Source organism: Bombus terrestris, chromosome 10 (assembly GCF_910591885.1).
Source record: "Bombus terrestris chromosome 10, iyBomTerr1.2, whole genome shotgun sequence".
Classification (NCBI taxonomy): domain Eukaryota; kingdom Metazoa; phylum Arthropoda; class Insecta; order Hymenoptera; family Apidae; genus Bombus; species Bombus terrestris.
Window position 1 is genome coordinate 18,011,662 of NC_063278.1, and position 16,951 is coordinate 18,028,612.

General features: G+C 33.0%; 1 protein-coding gene across 9 annotated transcripts in view; it reads right to left on the reverse strand.

Moving 5' to 3' along the window:
• Positions 1 to 16,951, reverse strand: part of LOC100648987 (acetylcholine receptor subunit alpha-like) — a 430,373-nt gene that overhangs the window by 392,692 nt on the left and 20,730 nt on the right. The window contains exon 1 of one of the 9 annotated variants that reach the window (XM_048409565.1): positions 1,330 to 1,349. The exons of the other annotated variants lie outside the window; for them this stretch is intronic. Within the exon in view, the coding sequence (XP_048265522.1) occupies positions 1,330 to 1,332 (3 nt within the window). The 5' untranslated portion in view covers positions 1,333 to 1,349. Of the gene's footprint in view, positions 1 to 1,329; positions 1,350 to 16,951 lie in introns of those variants that run through there. 9 annotated transcript variants of the gene reach the window in all.

Genomic DNA, 16,951 nt, shown 5'->3' on the forward strand with positions numbered 1-16,951 from the left:
CTTTTGACCACGCTAGTAATCAGTGTGCTTTGTTCTTCGGCTTCATTTTCTCGAACGACACAGCAGCCCACTTCAAAACCGACCCTGAGCAACTTTTCAATTGTGCGAGAAGTCAACGGATAACCTTCGAACCATTAATGTTTAACGCTATCATGCGAACAATTTTCTTATAAGTGTCGCTTGCGGCTGTAGATTGTCGCTGCGACATCCGCTCGCGTCGACGTCAAATGCTACGTGAATGAAACAATTCAAGGCCGTACGATGCTTTTGTCTCTAATTATAGAGCATAATGGAAAAATACGTATAATAAGTGCATCATTCTAGATTCTCAACTTTCACGATGATGAGATACGATGATAAAAATTCGTGATTTTTCGTGAGTTTCGGTCGTGATGTAAGTACGTTGGCTTTTCTTTTGGCAAGTTCAATTTTAGGATCTGCCCTGTAAATTCATTTTGCTTTTTGATTTGTTAACCTTTATGGCGATTAAAAGGTTAAAAGACAAATAAAGAATTTTGTTTGATTATTGTGCCAGTTTGACTTAATTAATTTAATAATTAGTCTGCGTGATTAATGTTATTTGTATTTTTTAAATGTTCAGGAGGATCTTGTATAGGATTACGTTAATTTATATTAATTCTAAAACGTCCAGAAATGTGACAAGTCACATACTTCAAACATAAACCAAAAATCGAACGGAAAATTAGATTTCACGTAGAATTGGTTGATTAATTTCGAATTTGCAAATTACTTTCCTATAAGAGATGAAAAATGCGATTTATCGCGTTTTCATCAATGGCCTTCAATTATCCAACATGTAAACATATAACAAAGTATACATCTTATACGAACTGGGACAATCATATACGTCCACATTTTTCCACTCTTTTATATTTTTTACGCTTTTTGCTTTTGCTTTTTGCTTTTCGCTCCATGAAATAAAGAATGCATCCGAATAGGAAAACATAATATTTTAATTGTGTGGTTTATGATTTAAGATCAACAGCCGGCTCGGAATATTTTTAAACTCTAACTTTCATACTACGTTAAAATAAAACGTGATAAAACGAGTCCTCCCTCTCCCTCTCCCTCTCTCTTTCTCTCTCTCTCTCTCTCTCTCTCTCTCTTTCTCTGTGTGTGTGGTTATTACAGAAATTCGTGAAGTAGAATCGAATAAAAAATATAACATCCGCGAATGAAGCACATCCAAGCGTAATGCAGACACGTCTGAAATGTTAAACTTTACGTGTTACACAGCCTGTTAGCTGCAATGTAGTACAGCTTAGCCAAGGCGGTAGTGAATTTTAATACGTGCCATTATATTCTTACCATACTAACTGTGGTTTTCCAGTGCCGTGTAACATCTGGAAGAAAGTTTGCAGAGAGAAATAATTAAGCTTAAATAAAGCATAACGAAATTTACGGAATATATGAAAAGATTTCACGAATAATATTCGGAAATATTTTAATACATTTTAATATATTAGATATATTTCTAATATATTCGAAGGCTTCGATTTATTTGAACAGAAAATTCGACGCTACTTCTTTTTCTTTCTTTTACAGTTAAATTTTATTGTTTTATCAGTTATATCTTTAGAACGTGAAATGGCATACTGGAACTAAGAACAGAGAATGGTAGCTAGTTTCGAAATAACGTGGTTACGCTTGCAGGAGACAAAATTTGTTTAACGAACACACGAAAGTTATTCGCCAGACCATTGCAATTTCAGAAAATGTTCAGAAATTAATTGACTGTCTTAGGAAAGATGTGCAAAAAGGAAACAGAGATTGAAAGAGCTTTTAAGAGTTTTACGGAGAAAGATGTTGCAAGGTAATTTAATGCAATTTACGAAAATAATGTATTATAAATTATAACTTTGTTTAATAATGTATAATGCCCGATATATCGCAAAATAATCTTTTTATTGGCATTTAAACTGCATTAATAAAAATAGGAACGTGGAAAGTCAGTATAAATCTACACATGCATATTCATTTAGAATTCTTTAATCGTGCTTTTAATTGTTAAATAACAGCTCGAGGTTATTGCATTTTACATTTTCATGTAGAACTATGTATTTTGTTAACATCTCCATAATTTCTTCTCAAACTAATCGAATTAAAAGTATTTGACGTTTCCTTAATAAATTGGAGGAACAAAGTCATCTTGCCACCATGTACAAAGTGAAACTTTGTTGTAACTGGAACATTTACACAAAAAGTAGTAGAAAAGTTACATTGAATGTACGTAGATCAGAAAAGTGTATATAGTAAAGCATAGAACTAACTTTGGAATTTATTTTTGCGCAGTGCACGAAGAAAATACTGAAAAAGGGGACGCGTATAATAAGCAGGAAAGGAAAAAGAAGGGATTTCACGCGTTATGGCTGCGGCTTTAAACGCGAACATTTCATCTCTCTCCACACTTTTTTTCTTCTGTTCTTTCCTGGCTGTCTCGCGACTATCAAAAACGCGAAGAAGACGAGTGTTTAAAACTTGCGACTAAGCTGTCCAAAATATTCACTTTGAGGTAGGAGAACTTTCAAAACCGTTTCTTAAGCATAATTTGTATAATCCCGCGTATCTAGCACTAGCTTCTAATTTTAATTTCGCGTTGAAATATCAGTATCTTTTCCCTTAAAAGGATATCAGACAGTAAGTGTCGCGCATGAGCCAGACTAATTATTCATCTTTTAGTCATCTCTGATCTATCTTTTGATAATATGCAAAATTGTTCAAGTTTCCAATACAATGCATTGGGATATCGATAAATATTTATTTATTTATTTAAAAATTAACACGACTTCCGCTTATGGTCAAAGTCCAAACTTCGCAAGGAATGTAGTTTGACCTTTCAATGATTTTCTGGATGCAGTTTTGTCCGAAATGTTGCTCGTATTTGCATTACAAGTACGTTTAATGAGAATTACAATTTTTCACTTTTGTCGGAAGCTTCAAGGAAATTTCGTGAGAAGTTTTAACGCCAACTTCACCAGGCTCGGTCAAATGACTGATATTAAAATTTAATTTAAGATCGTACATTCATTGTTATCTCTTTTTTCGTCTAACTTTATGCAAATTCTTATATCAACAAAAATTGAAAAATTGATTAATCAATTTACAGAAAATTAGATGAACGAACGAAATAACAATGAATGTACAATCTTAAATTAAATTTTGAAAACAGTCATTTGACTAGGCCTGGTAACGTTAGTGTTAAAGTTTTAGTTCCACTGTCTTAACATTAGGAAATTCAAGGTCATACTATTATACATGTATGAACATAAATATATCGATATAAATCGCAATTGTAAAAGGAGAAAACGTACACTTACTGCATGTAAACATCGATAATTGTAGAATTATTTGTAATTAATACTTGCAAAATTTCCACGCACTTTCTACAGCCGTGATTAATAAATTAATGACTACTAAATCACGATTTATGTATCAATACAAAATTGAAGAGATTAAGGAACTCGAAATTTATGAAATTTGCTTTTGCAAATGTTCTACGCCGATTAAAGCCTATTTCAATTATTACAATGTCTTCGAAAGGTAAGAAAATATAAAAAATAATTCGTTGTTAAATTAATTGTTTCGTTTGTAGATGAGATAATGGACAGAATCGTTTACTGTTGGATATCATCATAGCAGCGACAGGCTCTTTTCAAACGTGGCATCTTGCGTATTACCATATCACACATTCGCAAACTTTGTACTTTTACGCTTTAAAGCTGTTTGCTTGTTTTCTACTGAAAGATTCTATTATAGAAGTTAAACTTTGCATAGAGAAAAACAGGATTTAATGTTTATCATTTATTCGTTAAAAGTAGGCAAAAGTTGCTACATTTTAATTAGAACAATTAGAAAATTTCATATCTGTCTAACGTCAATATTTTATCTAAAATACTTCTCATCGAAAACTATGCAGCTTAATACATTTTTCTGAACAAAAGCGTGCAATATTTGATTCTGTAACTATCTTTAAGACAGACAATTTTCCGTTTATAAAACGTTGGAATTAACGCGATGATTGAATGAAAATTCGGGTGTAAAGCTAAGCAGCTCGCCTTAAATCCTATTTCCACGTGTAATGCTTCGTTTCCAATACTTCTCGCTAATCCATAAAATTAATCATTTACGGACTAAGGCAGTTGTCGGCCATACTCGTTCATCACGCTGATCGTCCATTCGATTTTACCTGTTATCTATCTTGCTCGCGCTGATTAATTAAATTGTCGCAATTACGGAACAGATAACCATTGGGAGAAGGAAGCAGAAAGACGTTCCGCAATTCCTGCAACGAAAAATCCTCTGTAGCTAAGTACGTACTTCCACTATTGTCTGTACTGCATTGCCATTAATCACTTCGCTAAAACGAGAATCGAATCTGCAGTGGCTTCCTAGCAAAGTATGATCTTGTAGATTCCTATAACCATTACTAAATACTAATGAGATAAAATTCCAGCGAATTAACCACGTTCTATAAAACGAACACAACGTATGCGAACATTTTTTTTCTTTAGAGGCTTATGTATTGTGCCGGTATCATTTTCGGATGCGCATAGAATGAATGTAAAAAGCACAAAGGCAGAAATAAAATGCAAAACCGAACACAGCTTTGACATTAGAGAACCACGTAGGAGACAGGATAAACTATATTGGAGAGACAAATATATATCTACTTGAAGATATATCCCATCCAGACCCAATATCATCGTTGATGACCTTGCAGTCAAGAAAATGTGAAAATGTTGCTCTATATGGGAAGCTATGATAAACTTCATTATTTTCACATCTTTTTATAACAATAATAGTAGCTTATATTTCAGCCTGCCGGTCGTGAAAAAGCACTCGGTTTACAATTTTTATTCTTCTTTACCTTGCACTCTCCACGTACATCCTTCTGATAGATATTATTCACACACTCCTCTTATCAAACTATGTAACTGTTATCTCAGCCGTATAACCTTCTGATATATTATTTATATACATATCCCCTTACAAATTAACTAATCTCTTAAGTAATCTATTAATGTAAACATTAACCTAGCTATTATCTCACAACATTTTATAACCAATTTCACTAAACGTTGCAAATTCTTACTTTACTAGAGTAACATCTATCAGATATTTTACTGCAATTATTTTGAAACCTTCATATATTGAAATACTAATATACGTTATTATATTAATATATATTACATTATATATATAATAATAATAACAATATACATTAATATATATTTTATATATATAATACATATAATACATTATTATATCAATATTTTGCGGTATTTATACCGATATTATATTAATATTAATATAATATAAAACAATAACAGAGTATAATAATATTATATTAATATTTTGTATGTTATTCCAAAACAAGATGAATTTGTGATACATAAACACGTGTGTATCCCTGTTAATATCGCGAAGAATTCTAGGCAAGAAAAGAAACTCAATATACCGTTGTCGTTTCACGTTTCTCGATAAGATCTGTCTGGAAAATGATCGTCTGTAATAAGAAATATCACATCGGGAAATTAATCGAATCGTTGAACAAATTTATATTTCACGCCAAGGTACCTACTTGGATAGACAGAGGCTAGTGAAAGTAGCCAAAACGTACACCGCAACAGAAAGTATATTTAAGATCTCGGCATTATAAATACGTTTCATATATAGAGCATAGCGAAAGCATTTACACGTTGGAATTTCAACCACCCAGGCTTCGTGGGAGGATCTATTTCTATTTGCCTGCCTGTCTCCGATTCAGGTCAAACTTCCGGGGCAGTCGGATATCGAAAAATAACGAGAGAATAAGAGGCGAACACTTGAAAAAGATTACGATACTGGGCCATTTGTTCAGAGAAATGGATATCGCGGCTCGCGACGCGCACACTGGAAATTTCTATCGATTCTCAGTTAGACAGCGTTCCCACTGCTGTTTCTATCTCCAGTCTCTCTCCTACTCCTCTCACGAGCCCATTTCTTTTCTCCTTCTGTGCTCGTCGATATTTTCTCAAATAGGCTACTCGCATAACGACTCTCTCACCTCCTCGTCACTCGTACCGCGAACATTCGTTTCTTTCTTTTTATTTTTCCTGTCTTTTCCCTCTGTCTTCGCGACTCTGTGTGCCTAACGGAAAAAGATCGAAGTAATCGTAAGTTTTGCCGGCATATAATACCTCTAGCTTTCACCCGAAGATCAACGATATTCTCCAAATTACAATATCCAGGCTGGCTCCAGCTTTGTTATCGTTATTTCACAGTGTAAAGGAAGCGGATCGAATTTTGATGAGAAGGATGATTAATTGAGCCTCCGGTGAAACGTTATATCGGGTAGCACGGTAGAAAATTATTTTAGCTTTGTTAGATGCATATTAGGCAGAAACAAGGTGCAAGTGTAATATATTATCTACTTATGCCTGTTGCAATAATGGCTGTAATAAATATCTTCTGCCTCGTGTACCGTAATATCGGTTATGACAAATATCTTGCGAAAGTAAAAAATCTTGATATTGCAGGAAAGCAGCGCGGCTGATGACAATTCCTTTTAAGTAAGGTGATCCATTTCGTTGTAGAAATACGTTACGATGTTTCCATCACGTTAGTTTGAAATGTAAAGCATTTGGCTTCTGGATCCATTACTTTCGCGAAATGAAAAAATCCTCTCGCTTTTTCGTACACTCCAAATCCTTTTCATAAACAAACAAACAAAAAAAAAAAAAAAAAAACTGTTCATTTATTGAGAAAACAGTCGGATTCTTTGCTAGACTCAAACATGTCTCGAGCATCCTTATTTGTAACATGAAACTACTTGAAACCATCTAAAACAGTAACATCCTTAACCTAAGTGACGTTTGCTTACTTTTATGATACACATCTCTTGTGCAATTAAATCCAAATGAACTTGCGTTATTGCGGATGAAAGGGGAACAACTGCATTTCTTAAATTGACATTATTACATTTGTTTGAGAAAGAATTCAGATATGAACTTCGTGTTTAATATTGGAATACCAGTGCTATCGATAAAACATCAAATAATTCCTTTCCACCTGTGCTATCGATAAAATTTCTGCTCATCAGATAACATCGTTCGTGTCATAAATCTTATTCGAAACGCGTTATCAACGATCGTATCTAGATATTTTGAAAATCATTTTTTTTTTATTAATTCTGAGTTTCTGCAAGAGTTCACGTTCTTGCTATATACTTCTGAGAAAAATATATATTTTATATTGAATTGCTCCAAATTGAAGCGTTTGACAATCAGAAACCTCAAGTTAATATTAGTAAAATTAAAAACTAATTCAACATACATATACACATTGCTTCGGTATATTTCTTACGTATATCAAACAGTAAAATAATACGTGCTACATTGACACGCAAAAGTGAATAATGATTAAATTATCGATGATAATTTTCGATGTTTAAACTGCTATAGCTTCATTGAAAGATGTGGTTCGTTTTAAAGCGTGAAGCTTTAACTTTCGCAATCCTCAGTTCACCTTGAGGTGAATTATTATACGTGTTGGTTGGTTTATTCAAGAAACGAGTGATAAAATTGTAATAGTCAGTGTATATTAAAATCACTTTAAATACAAGTACAGAGACAGTGTATCCCGACAGCGTAATCATCACTCGCTCAATGCTACTGTTCAACACTACGCTCCCTATTCGACTGTGTGACTCACTATAATGATTCGCTATACTGTTTGTCCTAGAAAACATGTTCGTCTATTTGTATCGATCGATGGTATTGTAAAAACTTGAAATGTAACTCCGGTTGACGATTACAAATAACGGCGATAATATTTTGTCCGGAGTCACTCGCGATATGAGTCACTCGCGAATCGAATCTTCCGTTGACTGATGTGCAGCTACAATCTTTTCATAAACAGGTGTTTCTACAGTAAGCAGGAATAAAAGCAAAGATGCTTCTTCTTCTCGAAGATTATACAAATCCAAACGGCTCTACGGACATTGGAAATGTTTCTTATGACTAAAAGCACAATGAGTTTAAAGATTGAAGTCTCTCCTTTACAGATGATCTCTCAAAACTTTATGTGCGACTTTTCATTGCCGCTTTATCGAACTTCGAATGCAGGAAAAAATATGCCAGGAAGAAGTTGAACCTGTACCTTGTGTATATTACGTGTGCTTGGTGCATTTAAGCTTGAGAAAAACTATTTTTGGTTTCCCGATAGTGTAAAAGAAAAAATCTTTGAAAAAAATCAACTCAGACTTGTGAAAGTTTAGCTGTCACACTTTAAAATTTCAGACGAGCTTAGGTGAATCGTCGTGCGATTTTGTTACGATGTCTAGACGAAGGTTTATACGAATGTAACTGTTTAAATATCGACAATTTTGCATCGAAAATTTAGTGATCCTTTATTTTTGCACGCTGGTGTATAAATCATTTCCTAACACGATTTAGGCGTCAAGTATCTGCATCAGCAAGTGAACACCGCGTATTCTTCCATCACATTGCTAATACAACATGCTCGGCTTCGTTGTCTCGTACGGTAAATGGCGCAGAGTGCTACGCCACGATACGGGGTTATCTCGTTGCGTCGTGTGAGACGTTTCAGAGGCAATTTGGTTGCGATGAGTCTTCGGTGCAGTTCTAACGTATCCTACTCTAGACAACGACCAAGCATCTAGCGAGCTTCTAGATTGTTATACGCTAGTAATAGCTGTTCTGACTTCTCTACAGAATATCACGTAATATCACGTCAAAGATTTAGAACAGTATTTACGATATTTGTAAAAGAATATTTTTTTATGAAAATGATGATACGTCAAGGAATAGGGATACTTTATACGTCTGTACATATACAGGTTGTCCCAATAATTTTGTGAATCTGTCACGTAAAATATACGCGTAGAGATAAATAATGTCCTCATATTTCAATTTTTCGTGCGATACTCTATGAGCTCGTTGATGCTCCGTGGTAATTAATTTTTCAGCAAGATAGAGCATGAACTTTATTTTGGACACATCTGGATATCTGACAGAATTTGCGTGTACGATAAGTTGGCTTATAAAGGATTATTAAATATCATAATTTAAAATTATATTATCGTCATAGAGGATGTCCAAGATGTCAACCGACATACTTTGCCAACATGTTTGGAGGTCATCTTCAGCTAAAAATATTGGTCCATTCGTCTTCGTTAGCACATTATTCTCGCACTCGTTGAAACGAGCTGTACGTTCGTTTACGTAATGTTTGTTTAGTATCGATCAAACATTTCGGAAAGTTTGTGTAAACCAACGTACACTAGTGTAAATCAGCGCAAAAATATAGTTTGAAATAAACGATTATTAACGACTCATACTGTACGTAACATCTTTTGCTCAAAATAAATTCCCAAACGCGTTGACAAAGCTTGTCGGTTGAGACGTGGGACATTTGGTATATGCAGAATTCTATTAACGAATATGTACTTTTTAAGGAAACAATTAAGGTGATTAGAATAGATTAAGATAAAATATCAAACATTTAGATCCTTATTGTTATTTCGCTTCAACCTACGTTCTTTAATAACACAGTCAACGTTGAATTCATTTTTCTTTCCGATCGGTGAACACTCAGATAAGACCCTACTTTTCCGTATTCATTACGCGTTATAGTAATTAGCCGCATTATCTTCCGAACAGATTTCGGATACGTCAAGAACAATTTAACTTTGACGAGACATCCTTATTCGCCTAGGTTACCTTGTTTTCTCGTTCACGGCGCAAAAAATAAACAAGCCAAGTTAACGCTCTGAACTCCCGATAGAATTTACGTGGTGATTGTCCATTAGGAATGCTTAGAATGCCATCGCGTTAGGGAAAACTATCTGTAATTAATTGATAAAATAGGACGAAAGGTATTTGTTTTCTTCTTAGCGAAAGAGCAACGTCGTTAACTGCGTTCCCCTCTAATGAACAATCCTTTCGATGTTAAAGTTGATTTAAAAAATATACATTATACTCTGTGCTACTGACGTCGTTGTAACGCTCAATTATTTGTTAATAGATTGCGGAAATTTATGTATTTATGGAAAATTTACGGATGTGAAAATGAACATAATATGCAGTACAATATGCAAAAGCGCGTTAAATATCTAAATTAAAGAAGCTTTTGCAACGATATTTCGCGAGTAAAAGAGATCTCATTTCTATAGCCGTGTTTATAAAAGTATGAATTTACATAAAAGTTCACGGTTTGTTTACGAGCAATATTTATCAAAATTATTGTGTAATTATGAATCTATAATTATTCAATGAACAAATAATGTAAATAATGAATGTTTAAAAAGCTATGGTAATCTGTATTACAACTTGAGATTGAATTTAATCAAGGAACCAGAAAACACAATTAAGAAGGAAAGGACTTCTTGTTTTCGTATCGACATATGGATCAACTCAAGTTAATCGACTATACAAACTTTTGATTGTAAATAAACCATAAATAAATAAATCATTTAAAATTTCGAAACCCGCATATATTTGTGTAATTACGTAAGCTTACATAAATATTATTAACTACTTTTATTTACCGAAAACCAAATTATACTAAATATATCCATAAACTACTACTAAAAAAAAAAAAAAAAAAAAAAACAAACAAAGCAAGAACTGGTAGAAAAGTGGTGGACAGAATAGTTGTGTACACATGTACGAAAGGTTTGATTACAAGCATTCCACAGCTTCGAAAATAGTTCTTGACAAGCGATCACTCCTTTAAGGGTTCTTGAATGCCAGAGCATGCGATGTGAATCTCGACTAATTAACGTGAGTTTGGCTGGATCGTTAAAGTGGACGTAGCCATCAGGCTCCGGTTGCGATGAAGTAGTACTTGTCTTCTACCGATTTTAATGAAACAAAGTACGGCTACTAATTATCGCACCACGAACTGTATATTTAAGTTCGACCATGTAATCTATTGATTTGGAAATTAAGATAATTCTATTGTTGGGCTCAACAGAAGAGATTTAATTACAGTCAAAGGCGGGCCCTTACTTATATTTGTAATTCTGTTAATTGCAATACGTTTGCCAGCTACGATTTATTCTTGTAACTAGTCGCTTATGATTTCAGAAATTCTGACAGATATTTCACTCTGATTAAATTGTTGTAAATTTAACTGATCATTTAATTGAATAAAATAATTATTTGATTAAATTGAACTAATTATTTACAGTAGCAAACCACAATATTTATCGGAAAATTATATCCATATTGTATAAACTATATATCACATTATATAAATATATAAATGTCAAACTATATCCGTGGAAGAGAAACTTCAGATGGAAACAAATAATAACAACAAGTGCCGGCAGTGAAAGTCTAACACTCCATAAAATGATTTTTACTCAATTAAAATAATAGGATCTGCAATTAATCCAATTGCAAATATTTGACGTTGCTATAATCTTAACCATGATACATAAAATTATCATATACTGTAACAGATACTTCGATATTCCACAATTCGAAATTTCGTTAAAAAGAAGATACTCATAGCGATAGCATTGCAAATGATGCAAACATTTATAAAGTATTTACAAGTATTATGATGTAAAATTAAACAACAGGATTGTCATGTCAAGTTTAGCGAACGAAGAGGTGCTAAAGCATATTGCTAGATGTACCTTTTGTTTCGTTAATAATGATATGAGTGTACGAGGAGTACCACGCACACAACTTTCAAAAATTGAAATAAAATTCACGTATGTATACTCGCTGTTACAATCTCTCATCGATATATATATGTACTCTTTTCCAATTAGTATAACTTGTCACTGTTATACCTTTCGATATTTTCGAAACATTCTCGAAAGCCATTTTATAATACTATACAAAACGATTTTATTTTATATATATATTTATTTACAAACGATAGAACAGAGAAGCTATAACTAATTAACTAAAACTGTTTCTTAATAAAGTAATAAAATACGACTAGAGCAACTAAATCAATACAACTAGACAACTCGTAACGACTAACGACAACTCACAATTCATGACAATTAACAACTAACGACGACTCTTCCTTTTTCTGCCAAGGTGTTCCTTTTTAAGATTTTCTGTCCTCTCATCACACACACGTTTTTCCACTCGTTCACGATCAAATATGGTCGTGTTCGCTTTGCCAGGAACCCTTTTTCCGAAAGGGTCACGGACGTGTCCTTGGGTCCGATAACTCGTGATGATTTCCCATCCCTTCTGGCGCGTCAGCACTTTCACTTTTATCTTCACTATGTAGCAGGTATTCCTTACAAGTTCATAGAGTTCAACGCGATTAATTCACCATATACTAAAACTGTTACACGAAATTGTTCCAGACATATATTCACAAAGTTAAATATAATCGGCCACTGTTTATTTTTCTTTTTTAGTACAATTGGAATTTAACGAGAGAGAAGTTAGTTAGAAACCTGTTCAAAAGTTCACGTTGTAAATAAAAGTAATTCGTGACGATTTCTCTTTTCGTTGTTAAATAAATGCGAGCATCGCGGTAACGATATTCTCCACAAGGATGTTTTGCAAGATGTAGATGTTTAAAACGATCGACGATGCAATAAGTAATATTGTTTGTACGATGTTTCGTGTTTTTAATGGGGAATAAAGTCACTCGTTGTAAGCAGAAATGATTTTTTTAAATTGTCAAGCGTCGTATTCGCTGGAGTAACAGTGTTTTATTAATATTTAATAATATTTTAATGGCCCGCCACAAACCAAAGGCGAAGCAGACGAGGAGCAGGTTAAGTGGTCGCTTGACTGTATTTGTCAGACGACTTTTCTGTTTGCATGCCGGCTGCTCGTTTGTTCCACGTACAGGCAGTCATTGTTCTCCCAGATTATTTTTCCTCTTTCGTTTCCTGGTTATCCCCTTGTGCACGTAGGCGGTACAATCGAACTTTTTTTTTCTCCTTTCATATCTTTCTAAGCTTTCATTCGAATTGCTGCGCTACGAAACTGCATTAACCGTGATCCCGTTTCGTAACGTTTAATTAGTCAACTTCGGTAGCAACTCCTCATTATACTTTCTATATTAAATTTGTTTCTGCAAATGATATGCGTTTAAATCGAGATTTTAATGTAAATAATGTTCGCTTGTAAAGAGGATGCAGCTTAGTACGTTCCGTAATATTTTTATGAAATCAATTAAGATAATTAGGAATACGGGATATTATGCAATGCATAAATTCTATTTCATCGTATCGTATCTACGTCTATGTGTATATTTAATCCAACTAATGGATCTTGTATTTAAATCAAGATTGTTACCGAAATAAATATATTAATATACAAATAAGATAGTTTTGAAAATTACGATACTTCTTATTAGAAAGAAATTTGTATTAAAATGTACATATTTATGAATTATATAAAATTATCGAATTATTTAATTATGTAAAACTTTATACGGATTAATTTGTTACGTGTTCAAGAATAATTATTTAATTAGGTGTATTTTTCTTTCTCCATTTACAGAATTATCTTTATTACAATCAATTATAATATAATAATATTATTAATCTATTTAATTATATGTTGTATATTACCATTTAATACAATATTGCTAAATATATATATGTCGGAGATGAGGGGACATCGGGGCCTTTCTTTTGGAATTTTTGGGAAGATCCCCAATACTTTAGTCTAGACTATTTATTATAGTTGTACTTAAATGATAAAACTTAGAAATAGTTGTTATGATTCAATTCTATTATGTTTGTCCGAGATTTGTGACGGTGGGCTTGGGTTCGAGGTGACACAACTAGTCGCCGAACGTAGCCACGGTCGCAGGATGAACGTTTTTACTTAACAGAGAAGTGCCAGTATTATGAGACACACGTTGTATTAACCATCAAACCCCAGGCAGGAGCAATGTCAGCTCTACGTGGGTCTGCCTGGCAACGGCAGCTGGAATTTTGTTGATATCCCCGGTCAATATGCAACGAACAAACGCGATCGTAAGGAGAGGAAAATTCCCATCAGTCATTTGTTTTTGCGATCACCTTGGAGAGTTTTGCACATCGCCTTTACGTGCATATTATACCGAGCGTCAGAGCAAACGTTACTTTATGATTTAAAATATATTCTACGTTTAACAAAGAGTTATCCCGTCGACCGTGGATTCGTTATTGAACCTAAGAACATTATCACTAACATCTCGAGTGTTTAATCACAACGGCTATTTGTCAAACTTTGTAAAAATCAATATTTATACCAGTAAATATAATCTCTATTGTACAACAACGATGGCTAGTCCGAATGAAGATTCGTTACACGCCCATGAACCTAACGCTAACCCCACATATACATATATATTATACATATGACGCAGTAAAGATTTTAAGAACTTGGACTTATGGCACTTATCCAATATAGGATAATATACCTTATAAAGTTTTTTTCTTAAATCCTTTACTCAAATGTTCCTATTTGTTGCTGCAAATGGCAAAAGGTACATTTGTTTTGCCTTTCTTATTTTACTCGCACGCGAATCACAATGAAATTTGAAAATCAAATGTTACTGCGATATTCGAACATTTTGGATCTCTGTGATATTCTGTAACATGTGGGAAAGTTTATTCGCAAATGGCAGAAATTTAACAAAAGCAAATGCAGTTCAGATAATTCGCGATGCCAATAGGAAACGCTTGAACGATTCCAATTTAAGTGGCGGAGCACCGAGCATCCATGATATTTACACAGCCACTCGATAATATCAAATTTTATACGCGATCCCCGATAAATAACGCCTGTATTTAAAATCACGCCGAGTCTATAAATCCTGAGGTCAAAGATGAAAATATCGGGAGTTCAACTACTCTGGCCTAGTTAAAGTTAATAAACTATTAATAGAGACAACTGCCAATACTGCTGCGCGACTGTTTTCGACCAAAAACTTCGACACACTGACAATATTATTGACAGTTGCTACACTTTTAGTCGATACATTAGACTGATAAATGTAAATAACAAATTAAATATTTAGATTAGCATCTTCTTACATCTTTAGATGTTGCAAGCTATGAATACTATACATGTATACTAAGCAAGAATTTCTGTTAATTGCTAGAAAATGTATAAATGCATAAATAATTTACTGCTTCACTTACTACTTATTTGGGTAATATTAATATTTATTATTACTCAATAAACATCACTTTCAAATGATTATTGTCCTTTCACGGTACTATAGCACATCTTTGATTGTAATATATGTGTAAGTACAAGTTAATGGAGATCTTATTATAAAAATTTATCGTCCAAATTTTACATATATTTAATTTCATTATTATTCGTTTCCACAATTTCCACTTCTATTAATTGATCATTTCCATAAATATAGCCATTCGTATTCGCATATGCATCCGTACATATACACCCATATCATTATAAAATTATACACATATACGTATCATTTATAATGATACTATTGAAACATAATTCTATATCGATAATAAACGTTAATAAAGAACGTGTTCTCGGCAAATTATAACGCAATTATGATTTACTCAAGAAAGTTTATCCTCTTGGGTAACAAATCTAGCAAGATATTTGATATTTGCGACTTCACAATGTTTTATACATCTTAAAATAAACTGTCTTACAAAAAAATGCTTCTGAAGATTGACAAAAATGTATGTTGTAATATTATTAGAGATATTCATCTGAGAAGACAGCAGTAGAATTAGAAAAGTAATTAAAAGATGAAACTTCAATATCAAGTTCAAATATTCAATGGCTATTATTATATTATATGTATGTGCACACACACACACACACACACACACACACACACACACACACACACACACACACACACACACACACACACACACACACACACACACACACACACACACACACACACACACACACACACACACACACACACACACACACACACACACACACACACACACACACACACACACACACGTGCAGCACTGCAATTAGCTACCTAGCTTTGTTTGTTCTAATATATATGTATATATACATATATATATACACATATACATACAATATATATACACATATATATTAGAACAAACAAAGCTAGGTAGCTAATTGCAGTACTAATTGTTGATACACTAATTTATAAATAATTAAATTTAAAATTGAACCTTTACCAAAACCAAAAGTATGAAACTACAAAAAATAGACGGAAAGGAAATACATCTTTTTAATAGATGACTCAACATACATAACATCAGAACAATTGTTAAATTACAAAGACAAAATTACTTTTAGAACACATCATTCCAGTCGATTTTAAACTCCTATCAAATCTTTTTAATAGATAATTTAATATACCTGATGTTAAAACAATTGCCTAAAATTCATTCCAAAACACGTTGTTCCAACCAATTTTAAATTCAAAACCTTTCTAATAGATAATTTATAACGTAAGTAACATATATGATATTAAAAAGATTGTCTAATATTATTCTCAAAACGCATCCATTCCAGACGATTTCTGATTCAAAATCTTTCTTAAACAGATTATTGAAAATAAGTGATATTAAAACAACTGCTTGAAATTAATTCCAAAGCACGTCGTTCCAATCGATTTTAAATTCAAAACCTTTCTAATAGATAATTTATAACGTAAGTAACATATATGATATTAAAACGATTGTCTAATATTATTTCCAAAACACGTCATTCCAGACAATTTTTAATTCAAAATCTTTTTAATTAAACAAATAATTGAAAATACATGATATTAAAATAATTGCCTGAAATTCATTTTAAATCATATCGTTCCAATCGATTTTAAATCGAAAACTACAAGATGTTAGTTATGCACGACGGTAGAGTTGTAAGTTTAATGCGTATTAATTATTACTGCAATAATCGCAGAAGATAGTCACTGGGTAGCCGTCACTGGTAGATGATTACGTAGTTAATCGAGT